Below are 14123 nucleotides of genomic sequence, written 5' to 3' on the forward strand. Positions count from 1 at the left end.
CACTTGGACTTTATATTTTTTTCTTTAATATTTGACTTAATTATTATAACATATTTCTCAGAAATTTGTATATAGTGTGCCTACAATTATTTGTAGGATTTTAAATGTGCCCCGACTTCAAAAAGTTTGAGATCCACTGACATAACCATTTTTTAAAATTTATATTATTTTTAATTTATAATTATAGTTGAAATACAATATCATAGTTTCAGGTGTGCACCCCAGTGATTAGATATTATACAACTTATTAAGTGACCATCCTGCTAACTTTCACACCCATCTGACACCACAGTTATTAGGATATTATTGACTCTATTCCCCGTGCTGTACTTGTTACCACGACTATTCTGTAACAACAAATTTGGACTTAATCCCTTCACCCTTTTCACACATCTTCCTAAGCCCTCTTCCCATTGGGCAACTGTCAAAACATTCTGTATATCTATGAGTCTGTTTCTGGTCTGCTTGCTCGTTTATTTATTTTTTTAGATTCCATTGTTGATAAATATGTGTTTACTGCCATTTTATTTTTAATCTTTTTCTTCTTTTAAAAGGAATATTTGGGACTACTGTGTTAAGGCATCATGCCATCAGTTGAACACCAAGGTTGACAGGGATATGATGAAAGAAGAATTCTTATATACTGCTGGTATCCTTTTGGATGGCAAGATGGTAAATATCCCTAAGAATATTCCCTTCGGAAACTCCTACACATGACCATAGGGAGAAAGACACAGAATGTTCATAGTAATACTGTTTGTAATGGTGAAAAAACTAGAGGCCTTGATGTCCACTGATAAGAGAATGGACAAATGAACTTTGGAATATTTTACAATGAATATATGGATGTTAACATGAATAAACTAGAGCTACATGTATCAACACGGATCAAGCTAAAAAATGTAATGTTGGGGGAAAGGAAAAGTATAAAAGAATTATACAGAGAGAGAGAGAGAGAATGTGGCTACATGAATATGTAGAAAGAATATAAAACATACATGGAAATGATAAATATATATGAAAACAGGATATTGGTTACCTCTAGAAAAGGAGCAAAGGAACAGCCTTCAGGGACGGTAAACAGGGCTTCACCTATAACTGTAACATTTATTTTTAAAAAATATGAAGCCAAATCTGATAAACCTGGTGGTAGATACACAGTTGCCCATTATAGTTTTATAATTTTCTGTATTAAAAATGCATCAAAATTGCCTGATTAGGCAGTAACGCAGTGAATAGAGCATCAGCCTGGGACACAGAGGACCCAGGTTCAAAACCCCGAGGTCACAGGCTTAAGTATGGGCTCACCAGCTTGTGCGTGGGGTCCCTGGCTTGAGCCCAAAGGTCACTTGCTTGAAGTCCAAGGTCGCTGGCTTGAGCATGGGGTCACTGGCTCAGCTGGAGCTCCCCAGTCAAGGCACGTATGAGAAAAAACCAATGAACAACTAGGTGTGTCAAGAATTGATGCTTCTCATCTCTCTCTCCCTTCCTGTCCGCCTGTCCCTATCTGTCCCTCTCTCGCTAAAAATAAAATAAAATAAAATGTTAAAAAAAAAACTGCGTCAAAACAAGAAGCTGAATCTAGCAGCTCTCTTAGCACAGTGGGCAGTGCATCAGCATAATCTGAAGAAGCTGAATCTATCACCTAACAATTCAGAACAGGAAAGGTCTTGCTTAGATCATAAGAGACTCTATGTCTGTGAATGGCAGACTGGCTCAGGGATCAGACTGAAGCAAACTCTTCACAAATGACACACAGCTAGAAACAAGCAAAGTCACAACACTTACCTGTCTGGACTGTGTTCCCATAATCCTTCAGTGTGCTTTCCCTGTAGAATTCCCTCTGAACTGGGTTCAGACGCTCCCACTCCTCCCAGGTTAGAGACACATCCTCGACCTTCACCAAACCCTGAAACAAAAAGAGATTTCCTGTTAGCACCTGCTGTCCCAGTACAGCCTTACCACTGGTCTCAGGATGAGGCCAGACTCCAGAGGAGGAGTCGGTCAGTACTGAGGTGGAAGCACTGCCAAAGAAGTAACAGCCTGACCTGTGGTGGCGCAGTGGATAAAGCGTGGACCTGGAAATACTGAGGTCGCCGGTTCGAAACCCTGGGCTTGCCTGGTCAAGGCACATATGGGAGCTGATGCTTCCAGCTCCTCCCCCCATCTCTCTCTCCTCTCTCCCCCTCTCTAAAAATGAATAAAAAAAAAAAAAGTAACAAACAGGTCTTTCTCAGTGAATTTTGTACTGATAGGGGAGTTTCAAAGTGACTGAATACGGAGGCCGCCATTCTCCTGCAATCCCAAAAAGCCATTCTGTGGACTGGCTACACTAATTTGGGTAAGAGCACAATATTCATTTGAGTTACACCACTATGATTTATCAAGACGGAAATCTGATACAGATTTAAGATGTACAGATAACCAGAGAGTTCTAAGTTCCAAAGTTGGCCCTGACAGGTTCCTCACGTGTGAAATGGATACAGATGTCTCAAGAAGACTGAAGATACCTGACCAACAGCAAGTACTCAGTAAAATTTCCTTTCCCTTCCTTGACTATTGCACAACACGACCTTTTGAGGTGGCTTATCTAAATGTAAGTTGATTATTCACAGAAGGTAAAGCCACAGTTCTTAGAAAGGGAAGGTTCTAAAACTAGGGCAGGGAGATGGTTGTCTAGGTTCCAGTGATAACTCACAAACTGACTCCAAGGATCTGTTATGTTTTGTTATATTTTCTGTTATGTATTGACATCTTAAAAAAAAAAAAGAAAAAAAAAAAAAGAACTTTCTGGCTGGGGAGACTGCCCCTCCTGGGACTAGCCAATTTTTAGAGGAGGGGGCCCCACTGACACTGGTTAATCCAGAGATGTATTTCTCTCACTGGCCTGTACACTCAAGGAGGCAAGATTCCTCTGCTTTAATCAGCCCACGGCCAGGTACCAAGGCAACTAACTACCAACCACTGCAATAATTTACAGCTAACTAAAATTATTTCAAGTAACCACTTCTGCCATGTCCTTCCTTTCCCTCTGAAACCCCAATTCAGGCTCTGGCCTAAACTCTTCCCCCTGCGCCCGTCAGCTGCCTCCTGACCAGCCTGGTGTATTTCCCACAGGTTTCCTGTGGCATGCAGTGCCTCCTATGTCCACCTCAGTGTAGTCTTTTCCCCCTGAGCCTCTCCTCTGTCTCTGTGTAAACGAAACCACACTCCTGTGTGTCTCCTCTACTCTTAATGCCCTGAATACTTCCCTATAACACTGCTTTACTTCTAACACCAGATGTATGTGTTTCCACACATCAAACAATTCTCTAACACCAGCTGTGCCCTACAGTTTAACTCAATTCAGACACTACTTGCCTGGAGCTGGGCTCAGATCCCACAGGTTAAGGCAGTGGTTCTCAAACTTTTAGAAGTTGGGGCACATTTAAAATACTACAAGTGGCCCTGGCCGGTTGGCTCAGTGGTAGAGCGTCGGCCTGGCGTGCGAAGGTCCCAGGTTCGATTCCCGGCCAGGACACACAGGAGAGGCGCCCATCTGCTTCTCCACCCCTCCCCCTCTCCTTCCTCTCTGTCTCTCTGTCTTCCCCTCCCGCAGCAGAGGCTCCATTGGAGCAAAAGATGGGCCGGGCGCTGGGGATGGCTCCATGGCCTCTGCCCCAGGCGCTAGAGTGGCTCTGGTTGCAACAGAGCGATGCCCCGGATGGGCAGAGCACCGCCCCCTGGTGGGCATGCCGGGTGGATCCCGGTGGGGCGCATGCAGGAGTCTGAATGACTGCCTAACCGTTTCCAGCTTCAGAAAAATACAAAAAAAAAAAAAAAAAAATTCTACAAGTAATTGTAGGTGCATTATATATAAATTTCTGAGAAATATGTTATAATAATTAAGTCAAATATTAAAGAAAAATATAAAGTCCAAGTCTGCTTTTATGGTAACAAAATTAAATTTATTTTGACATTAAAAAACATTTTTATGTTACTTTTTTTGAGTTATGCTTTTTAGAATTCATAAAAAAGAGGGATTAAAAATTAAAAAATGACAAGAAAGTTATCTTTTTATATACATAGATACATTCTTAGTAAGATTTAGTAAATTAGGCAGGTCCTGGAGCAAATGTGTTAAGTTTTTTCATTCTGTGTTTATGAGAAACATGAGCCTATGTGAAGTGATTTCTTCAATGTTTGGGCATATATTTGAAAGACAAATTCTCATTTCTTCGTCAATACATTGAAGAATTTCTCTTTTTTACTCTTAATTGTGTTGAGTGCAGAAAACCCCCACCATACATATCATCTTAACTTTACACCAAACAAAAGATAGAAGAAACTTGCCTCCAATCTTTCTGGGGAACATGGGGGGTAATGTAAACAATCCAACACCACAGCTTAACAGCCTTTTGCAACCTAATCAGGTAAGTGAGGTGAAGGGTTGGGCAGACTGTCAGCTTACAGTCAATTCCCCACACCTCTGTCCCCCCAAAATCTAAACTCCATGTTTTTTTGGTCCCCAATAGGCACATATTTCTCTGGAATACCATAGGGTGCACCTGGAAATCTTCTAGGGCACACCAGTGTGCCCTGGCGCACACTCTGAGAACCACTGGGTTAAGGGGTCAGTCCTACAAGACTAACCCCTCCTTGTAGAGATCCTGAATAGGAACATAGAACAGGGATAGAGTTCAGTGCCCTGAGGCAAAAGCCACAGTGGTGTCACTGATAGAAAATACAGAATGCAGAACATAACCCAATAGAGATAGAAAGAGCAATTCTGATTAATAGGTGGGGATATTTAAGCTACTTCCCTTACTCTTTTATCTGCTCTAAGAAGTTCCCCTTCTTGACTTCCTCATTCTCTTCTCTGCTTCCTCATTTTCATCCCTGCTTCTATTTGTGTGAGTCAATAAATACCAGGAAGGACTGGGGGTTGGGGTGTCTCACGAAACCTGTATAAGGGATTGTGAGGCGGTCTCCCCTGGGTTCCTTGGTGCACTCCATGTGGTCTCTGAGTAGTCACTGTCTCCATACAAGTGGTGCCCGTGTGAGGAACAGGAACCAAACAATACTTCCCCAACTTCAGCCACTAACTGCAAGTCCATGACCTGTTTTGACCAACCAGTTTTAGATTAGAGCTTCTTTCCACCTTCTCTTTGGGTTCAAAATTTATATCCTAGAGCAGCTCCAGAACTCAGGAAAACAATTTACTTACTAGATTACCAGTTTATTATACAAGGTTATAACTCAGAAACAGTGTGTAAAGCCAGTAGCCATGGCCACCATCACAGCCGCCTGGTCCATGCAGGTTCAGGTTCGATTCAGACAGACGGTAATGAAACAATGGAGCCAAGAACTGTTGGGCCATTAGCTTTAAACCTAGCTTGCACCTGGTGGGCAAGAAATACACACAGTGGGAAAATACTTCCCTTTCCATTCAGGGCTCCCAAAACCACTGACTTATCCGAGTTTCCTAGAATCAAAGGTTTCTAGCTCACCAGCCTTATTCACCTCTGTTCCCCATCTCCTCTCTGCACAAACTGGCTTCTCCTTCAGCACTCAGCCATCCTGGCTGCTTCCCCTGGCCTCCTCTACCTGGCCTTTCTCTGCTCTCCTCCAGCATGGGCTCCTCCTAGAACGTAATCACTCTTCCCTGGAACAACGTGATCTCTCCTTTTAAAACCTTTTGGTGGGAAAGCTCTCCCCCAACACACATTAATATAATCACACCAATCCCAAGCAAGAAGGGCAACTAATATTACCTGGGCAACAGGCTTTCATGTGGGCAGCATCATCTTTAACAAAGTGAGCATAACATATCTTATCTGCCCAAAACAGTGAGATGGAAGAGATGCATAGGGCAAGGTCTGGGAGGGTTCCGAGCTCAGAAGCTTCTGTTTCCATGGAGCTGGGAGGTGTTGCTCTTCTGTTAAGTGATGTGCTTACCAACCTGGAAGCTCCCTAAACCCCATACACTTGGAACTTTAATGGAGGCTTTATCAATAAGTATGATCAGTAATAAACTCCATTTCCAGCCTCTCTCCTCTCTGGACTACTAATGTTATAAAGTACTGCACCCCAGATTCTGAAAGGCACCATACCTCACTTCATCGAGTCCATGTAGAGATACCCAGTAGAGATGAATTTTGAGGAATTTTATTGCAGGAGGAAATTTGTTAAATATGCCGGCTTCATATGGCTAACACGGGGCAATTCCAGACCCAAATCGTGCGCCCTGAGTATATTTCAGGGGCTGATTATATACCCTTTGACCACATACAAGTGGGGGGGGGGCATGACAGCATGACACAATCATTAACAAGATCATAACATTTGAGAAGATTTACGTTATATTAACAAGATTAACATTTGTCTAGGGCAGGGGTAGTCAACCTTTTTATACCTACCACTCACTTTTGTATGTTAGTAAAATTATCTAACCACCCACTGGTTCCACAGTAATGTTGATTTATAAAGTAGGGAAGTAACTTTATAAAATTTATAAAGCAGTTACAGCAAGTTAAAGCATATAATAATAATTACTTACCAAGTACTTTATGTCGGATTTTTGCTAAGTTTGGCAGAATAAATCTTTATAAAACAACTTACTATAGTTAAATCTATCTTTTTATTTATACTTTGGTTGCTCCACTACTGCCCACCATGAAAGCTGGAACACCCACTAATGGGTGGGAGGGGCCAGGTTGACTACCACTGGTCTAGGGGATTTACAAGAAACGTTAAAACTTTCAAGGTAGCCTGACCAGGTGGTGGCACCATGGATGGAGCGTCGGACTGGGATGCGGAGGACCCAGGTTTGAGACCCTGAGGTTGCCAGCTGGGCTCATCTGGTTTGAGCAAAGCTCACCAGCTTGAACCCAAGGTTGCTTGCTTGAGCAAGGGGTTACTCGTTCTGCTGAAGGCCCACGGTCAAGGCACATATGAGAAAGCAATCAATGAACAACTAAGGTGTGACAACGAAAAACTAATGATTGATGCTTCTCATCTCTCTCCATTCCTGTCTGTCTGTCCGTCCCTATATCTATCCTTCTCTCTGACTCTCTCTGTGTCTCTGTAAAAAAACCCCAAAAAACCTTTCAAGGTAACACAATCAAAGACATTAACAAATCCCTTTAGTATATATCTCTCCTCCTTTGCCTAGAGGTACACGTTAATCTCCCATTCCAGGAAGGGAGGCGACAGCCAGGATCAGTGTAGGGTGGTATGTTAATTTGGTCTCTTACTGAAAGAGAAAGGGAGTTCTTCAGATAACCTTAATCCTTTCAGAGAACTTAAAACCAAACGACCCTAGTCGTCCTTGTAAGTCAGGAGACTTCTACATTCCTTTTCCTCCGTTTTCCAAAGAAAGGACAGGAAAGCCTGACCTTTTCTCCCAGAATATTAATATTAATTTGCAGTTTTTTGGTACCTTACAACACTATTATCAATAATGGGCAGAGGAAGTTGTCACATCATTAAAAAATAAGTAAAAAAGGGATCCTCACATTCTAAGTCATGGGGAATTGCTGCTGCAGCATCCTGACATGTTTCTCTCTCCAATATCTAGTTAGACAAATGTGTCTCACACGGGTAAACAATACTCCCGAGTAGGTTTTGTGCTGAGAGGTCTATAACTTAGGGATCATTTCCTGTATGGATTTGTTACTGGTTCCTAAGAAAAGGAAAAAGTTTTATGCACATCCTGAAGTTCACACAAAACGTAGTAAGAAAAAAAATTTTCTGAAGCTCACAGCAATCCATACACCTCCTGTTCCCCCACATTCCCACCACCGGCATACTCTCTCCTTACCTGTAGTGAGGTCCCACCAAGCGCTCTCTGAAGAGCCCGCACTATGGCTGCAGCCTCATCTCCGCTCCTCGGGTTGTGCTTCCTCACGCGGTCCTGGAGCTCCGGGGGCAGGCTGGCCAGGAACTGCTCCAGCACCAGCAGTTCTAGGATTTGCTCCTTCGAATGCATCTGAGGTCTCAGCCACCGACGACAAAGTTCCCTGAGCCGGCTTAGCGCCTCTTCGGGTCCGGCCACATCCCGATAACCGAACTGCCGAAAACACTGTCGACAAGCTTCGGGATCCAGACAGTCTACCCGTGGGTTGAATTCCAGACCTTCAGGCCAGTCTTCCTCCACTTTCACTATCAAAAGTCCATCATGCAGGGCCGGCGCAGCTACCCTGGCCCCTGCAGCCACCATCCAGGTCCCTGGCTCAGCGTCATTCCCTTGACTTGCGATCAAGCTCGAACTCATCTTTCTCCGGCACGTGCTGACTTTCTTGGAGTTTTGCCTTCAGGTGAAAAGAGAGCAAACCCTGCAAAAAGCCACGGAACTCATCGTCCCTCATTAAGCAGAGGCGAACCCTGCCCGGCCCCCCGCAAGAGTCCTCCTAACCGCAGCTATGCCACATAGAACCTACCTTGTCCCGCGACCACAAAAAGAAATAGATGAAACAAACAAACAAACAAAAAAACCCCCTAGTAACCCAAGCCGGAAGTGTGCCGCTGATTCTGCCAGGCATTTCCTGGATCTCTCTAGGCGTCCTGGAGGACTGAGATGAATCTTAGTGGTTTGCCATCCGGCACTTACCAGGGATGCTCTTCTTGCGTATACCTTGCTTTGTGGAGATTACAATCCTTCAGGTTACAGAACTGAATGATACTCTTCTTTTAAAACTTGAATGTTAATTTTTAAAAGAGACAAACGGTGTATTCAGTAACAAGGAATAAAAGGAATTCTGAATTCCTTTTTTCTCTCTGGTGACTGAACTGCAGTAGTCAAATGGATAGCAATAAACAAGAAAAGAATTCCCTCGCAGTCCTTGATATTTTGCAGAAGTGCAAAGATGGGAATTATGTAACTTGCAATTATTTTCTAGATAAAAGTGCTAGCTGTTGTGCTTTCCAATGTATCAGGAGTTGCTACATTTTCCTTCTTGCCTTCAGGTTTCACGGCAGGAAACAACTGCTTCCTTGATGTTATTGGAGTCTGTGAGAAATATGGTGACTCGGTTGATGCCTGTGCCCCTGCCAGTTGTGGGGACAGCGGGTATTCCAAGGCAGTGCAGTTTTCGTCTATGAATATGGCCTCATTGCCAGTAACTAGCCTTGGCCTGTTAGAAAAGCTGTTGCTCTCTCAGAAGTTCATTCGGCTTGGTGTGGGCATTGCATATTTCCTTTTTCATGACAAAAAGCTCAAATTGCTCAGTCGGAACCTCTTTAGAGCAGTGCCACTGGGCCAAAGGGCTCATTATCTGTGGGTGATCACATATAAATGCAGTACTGATGCATGTCAATTTCAGGAAATCCCCAACAAGTTTATCAAGGAGCCTGGCTGTGGTCTGAGGTGGAGGCCATTCAACAGATTTTGCCACTCAGATATCATCAAGAATTTTGTGAGTTTCACCTGACCAGGCTGTGGCGCAGTGGATAGAGGGTCGGATTGGGATGCTGAGGACCCTGAGCGGGCTCATCTGGTTTGAACAAAAACTCACCAGCTTGGACCCAAAGTCGCTGGCTGGAGCAAGGGGTTACTCGGTCTGCTGAAGGCCCACGGTCAAGGCACATATGAGAAAGCAATCAATGAACAACTAAGGTGTCGCAATGCGCAACGAAAAACTAATGATTGATGCTCTCATCTCTCCGTTCCTGTCTGTCTGTCCCTATGTATCCCTCTCTGACTCTCTCTCTGTCTCTGTAAAAAAAAGAAAAGAAAAAAAAAAGACCTTTGTGAGTTTCTTCTGTTGCAAAGAGGTTAGTTTTCGGCAGCTTCACCCCCAGCGCTTTCACAAGCTCTTCTACCATGCTGATTTTCTGGAAGGGTGAGATGAAGTTAATCTCATAGGGTTGGCCTCCTGGGCCATCTGGGTGGCAGGTGACCTTGTAACCACCTGCAATGTGCTTTACCATCCCTGAAATCATCTCTGTGATTCCCATGAAATTGTGATAGTCTGCGTGGGCCATGTAGAACTCACAGGTGGCGAACTCAGGATTGTGAGTCAAATCAATTTCTTCATTTCAGAACTGGCATCCAATTTCATAAACCCAGTCAATGCCACCAACCACCAGCATTCTTATGGTAGAGTTCTGGAGCAATATTCATATACAGATTCATGTCCAGCTCATTGTGGTAGGTAAAAAAAGGCTTGGCCACAGCTCCCCCTGGGACGATGTTCATCATGGGAGTTTCATTCTCTAGGAATCCCAACTATCCAAGAAATTTTTTATGTATGTGGTAATCTTAGAGCAAATGATATATTTCTGCTTAACAAATTCATTCAGGATCAAGTTCAAATATCTCTGATGATATTGTGTTTCCTTGTCTTTGAGGCCAAAGTGAAGATGAAGCAACATATGCAAGCAAGGAGAGAGCAAACAAGTGTGATCTTACAGGGATCAGCTCTCAGCTCACCCTTCCTGGTTTTCCTGGGATTCCCCTGAACTCCAATTATGTCTCCCTGACACAGTTTGTTATTGATAAGAACAACTTTTTCTGGTTTATAATTTCTAGAATTGACCATGACTTGCAACTTGACCCTCTCTCCTTGAAGGTCATAGAAGATAAGCTTTCCCCAGAAGCTCTTTTAGCACGGATCCTACCTGCCACCTTCCTTTAATAAAATGTCACTCAGGTGGTCCCCAGGCTGCAGGTGACTGTATTCTTGGATGAAGTGACGTGTTTGTTTTTTTGTGTTTTTTTTTTACAGAGACAGAGAGTGAGTCAGAGAGAGGGATAGACAGGGACAGACAGGAACAGAGAGAGATGAGAAGCATCAATCATCAGTTTTTCATTACGTGTTGCAACACCTTAGTTGTTCATTGATTGCTTTCTCATATGTGCCTTTGACCACAGGCCTCAGCAGACCGAGTAACCCCTTGTTGGACCCAGCAACCTTGGGTTCAAGCTGGTAGGCTTTTTGCTCAAACCAGATGAGCCCGCGCTCAAGCTGCTGACCTCGGGGTCTCAAACCTGGGACCTCTGCATCCCAGTCTGACGCTCTATCCACTGTGCCACCGCCTGGTCAGGCGTGACTTGTTTTTTATTTCTTCTTTTTTTTGTGTGTGTGACTTGTTTTTTTTTTTTTTTTTATATAATTTTATTTTTTTAATGGGGTGACATCAATAAATCAGGATACATATATTCAAAGATAAAAAGTCCAGGTTATCTTGTCGTTCAATTATGTTGCATACCCACCACCCAAAGTCAGATTGTCCTCTGTCACCTTCTATCTTGTTTTCTTTGTGCCCCTCCCCACCCCCTATCCCTCTCCCATTCCCCCCTCCCCCCCCCCCGTAACCACCACACTCTTGTAAATGTCTCTTAGTTTCACTATTATGTCCCACCTACGTATGGAATAATACAGTTCCTGTTTTTTTCTGATTTACTTATTTCACTTCGTATCATGTTATCAAGATCCCACCATTTTGCTGTAAATGTTCCGATGTCATCATTTCTTATGGCTGAGTAGTATTCCATAGTGTATATGTGCCACATCTTCTTTATCCAGTCATCTATTGATGGGTTTTTTGGTTGTTTCCATGTCCTGGCCACTGTGAACAATGCTGCAATAAACATGGGGCTGCATGTGTCTTTATGTATCAATGTTTCTGAGTTTTTGGGATATATACCCAGTAGAGGGATTGCTGGGTCATAAGGTAGTTCTATTTTCAGTTTTTTGAGGAACCACCATACTTTCTTCCATAATGGTTGTACTACTTTACATTCCCACCAACAGTGTATGAGGGTTCCTTTTTCTCCACAGCCTCTCCAACATTTGCTGTTACCTGACTTGCTAATAACAGCTAATCGAACAGGTGTGAGGTGGTATCTCATTGCCGTTTTGATTTGCATTTCTCTAATAGCTAAAGAAGATGAGCATCTTTTCATATATCTGTTGGCCATTTGTATTTCTTCCTGGGAGAAGTGTCTATTCATATCCTCTTCCCATTTTTTTATTGGATTGTTTGTTTGTTTGTTGTTGAGTTTTATGAGTTCTTTGTATATTTTGGATATTAGGCCCTTATCTGAGCTGTCGTTTGAAAAAATCATTTCCCATTTAGTTGGCTTTCTGTTTATTTTGTTATCAGTTTCTCTTGCTGAGCAAAAACTTCTTAGTCTGATGTAGTCCCATTCATTAATTTTTGCCTTCACTTCTCTTGCCTGTGGAGTCAAATTCATAAAATGCTCTTTAAAACCCAGGTCCCTGAGTTGAGTACCTATGTCTTCTTCTATGTACTTAATTGTTTCAGGTCTTATGTTTAGATCTTTGATCCATTTTGAGTTAATTTTTGTACAGGGGGAGAGACTGTAGTCCAGTTTCATTCTTTTGCATGTGGCTTTCCAGTTTTCCCAGCACTATTTATTGAAGAGGCTTTCTTTTCTCCATTGTGTGTTGTTGGCCTCTTTATCAAAAATTATTTGACTATATATATGTGGTTTTATTTCTGGACTTTCTATTCTGTTCCATTGGTCTGAGTGTCTATTTTTCTGCCAATACCATGCTGTTTTGATTGTCGTGGCCCTATAATAGAGTTTGAAGTCAGGTATTGAAATGCCCCCAGCTTCATTCTTTTTCTTTAGGATTGCTTTGGCTATTCGGGGTTTTTTATAGTTCCATATAAATCTGATGATTTTTTTCTCTATTTCTTTAAAAAATGTCATTGGAAGTTTGATGGGAATTGCATTAAATTTGTATATTGCTTTGGGTAATATAGCCATCTTGATTATATTTATTCTTCCTAGCCAAGAACAAGGTATATTCTTCCATCTCATTATATCTTTTTCGATTTCCCTTAACAATGGTTTATAGTTTTCATTATATAAGTCCTTTACATTCTTTGTTATGTTTATTCCTAAGTATTTTATTTTTTTTGTTGCAATCGTGAAGGGGATTGTTCTTTTGAGTTCCTTCTCAGTTGTTTCATTGTTGGCATATAGAAAGGCTATTGACTTCTGTATGTTAATTTTGTATCCTGCGACCTTACTGTATTGGCTTATTGTTTCTAGTAGTCTTTTTGTGGATTCTTTGGGGTTTTCGATGTATAGTATCATATCATCTGCAAAAAGTGATACCTTTACTTCTTCTTTTCCGATATGGATGCCTTTTATTTCTTTGTCTTGTCTGATTGCTCTGGCTAGAACCTCTAGTACCACATTAAATAAGAGTGGAGAGAGTGGACAACCCTGTCTTGTTCCTGATTTAAGGGGGAAAGCCTTCAGTTTAGTGCCATTTAATATGATGTTAGCTGATGGTTTATCATATATGGCCTTTATCATGTTGAGATATTTTCCTTCTATACCCATTTTGTAGAGAGTCTTAAACATAAAATTGTGTTGTATTTTATCGAAAGCCTTTTCTGCGTCTATTGATAAGATCATGTGGTTTTTGTTCTTTGTTTTGTTGATATGGTGTATTACGTTAACCGTTTTACGTATGTTGAACCATCCTTGAGATTCTGGGATGAATCCCACTTGATCATGATGTATTATTTTTTTAATATGTTGTTGTATTCGATTTGCTAGTATTTTGTTTAGTATTTTAGCATCTGTATTCATTAGAGATATTGGTCTGTAGTTTTCTTTTTTTGTGCCATCCTTGCCTGGTTTTGGTATGAGGGTTATGTTGGCTTCGTAAAATGTGTTTGGAAGTATTGCTTCTTCTTCAATTTTTTGGAAGACTTTGAGTAGAATAGGAACCAAGTCTTCTTTGAATGTTTGATAAAATTCGCTGGTATAGCCGTCAGGGCCTGGACTTTTATTTTTGGGGAGGTTTTTAATGGTTTTTTCTATTTCTTCTCTACTGATAGGTCTGTTTAGGCTTTCTGCTTCTTCTTGACTCAGTCTAGGAAGGTTGTATTTTTCTAGGAATTTATCCATTTCTTCTAGGTTGTTGAATTTAGTGGCATAAAGTTTTTCATAGTATTCTACAATAATTCTTTGTATATCTATGGTGTCCGTGGTGATTTCTCCTCTTTCATTTTGGATTTTGTTTATATGAGTTCTTTCTCTTTTTTCCTTGGTAAGTCTTGCCAAGGGTTTGTCAATTTTGTTGATGTTTTCAAAGAACCAGCTCCTTGTTCTATTAATTTTTTCTATAGTTTTTCTGTTCTCTAATTCATTTATT

At 41.8% G+C, this 14123-nt stretch overlaps 1 protein-coding gene and 1 pseudogene across 3 annotated transcripts in view; both read right to left on the reverse strand.

Annotated features, from left to right (window-relative positions):
* Positions 1-8527, reverse strand: part of ZNF394 (zinc finger protein 394) — a 481244-nt gene extending 472717 nt beyond the window's left edge. For 2 of the 3 annotated variants that reach the window (XM_066382179.1, XM_066382180.1), the window contains exons 1-2: positions 7802-8492; positions 1789-1909 (exon numbers count right to left, since the gene is read on the reverse strand). In XM_066382179.1, the coding sequence (XP_066238276.1) occupies positions 1789-1909; positions 7802-8254 (574 nt within the window). In that variant the 5' untranslated portion in view covers positions 8255-8492. Of the gene's footprint in view, positions 1-1788; positions 1910-7801 lie in introns of all 3 variants that reach the window. The other variant, XM_066382178.1, reaches the window with a different exon arrangement.
* Positions 8528-8875: 348 nt separating this feature from the next.
* Positions 8876-10535, reverse strand: LOC136402469 (lysine--tRNA ligase-like; annotated as a pseudogene).
* Between the last annotated feature and the right edge of the window lie 3588 nt (positions 10536-14123).

This window comes from Saccopteryx leptura, chromosome 4 (genome assembly GCF_036850995.1).
Source record: "Saccopteryx leptura isolate mSacLep1 chromosome 4, mSacLep1_pri_phased_curated, whole genome shotgun sequence".
In the NCBI taxonomy this organism is placed as follows: Eukaryota; Metazoa; Chordata; class Mammalia; order Chiroptera; family Emballonuridae; genus Saccopteryx; species Saccopteryx leptura.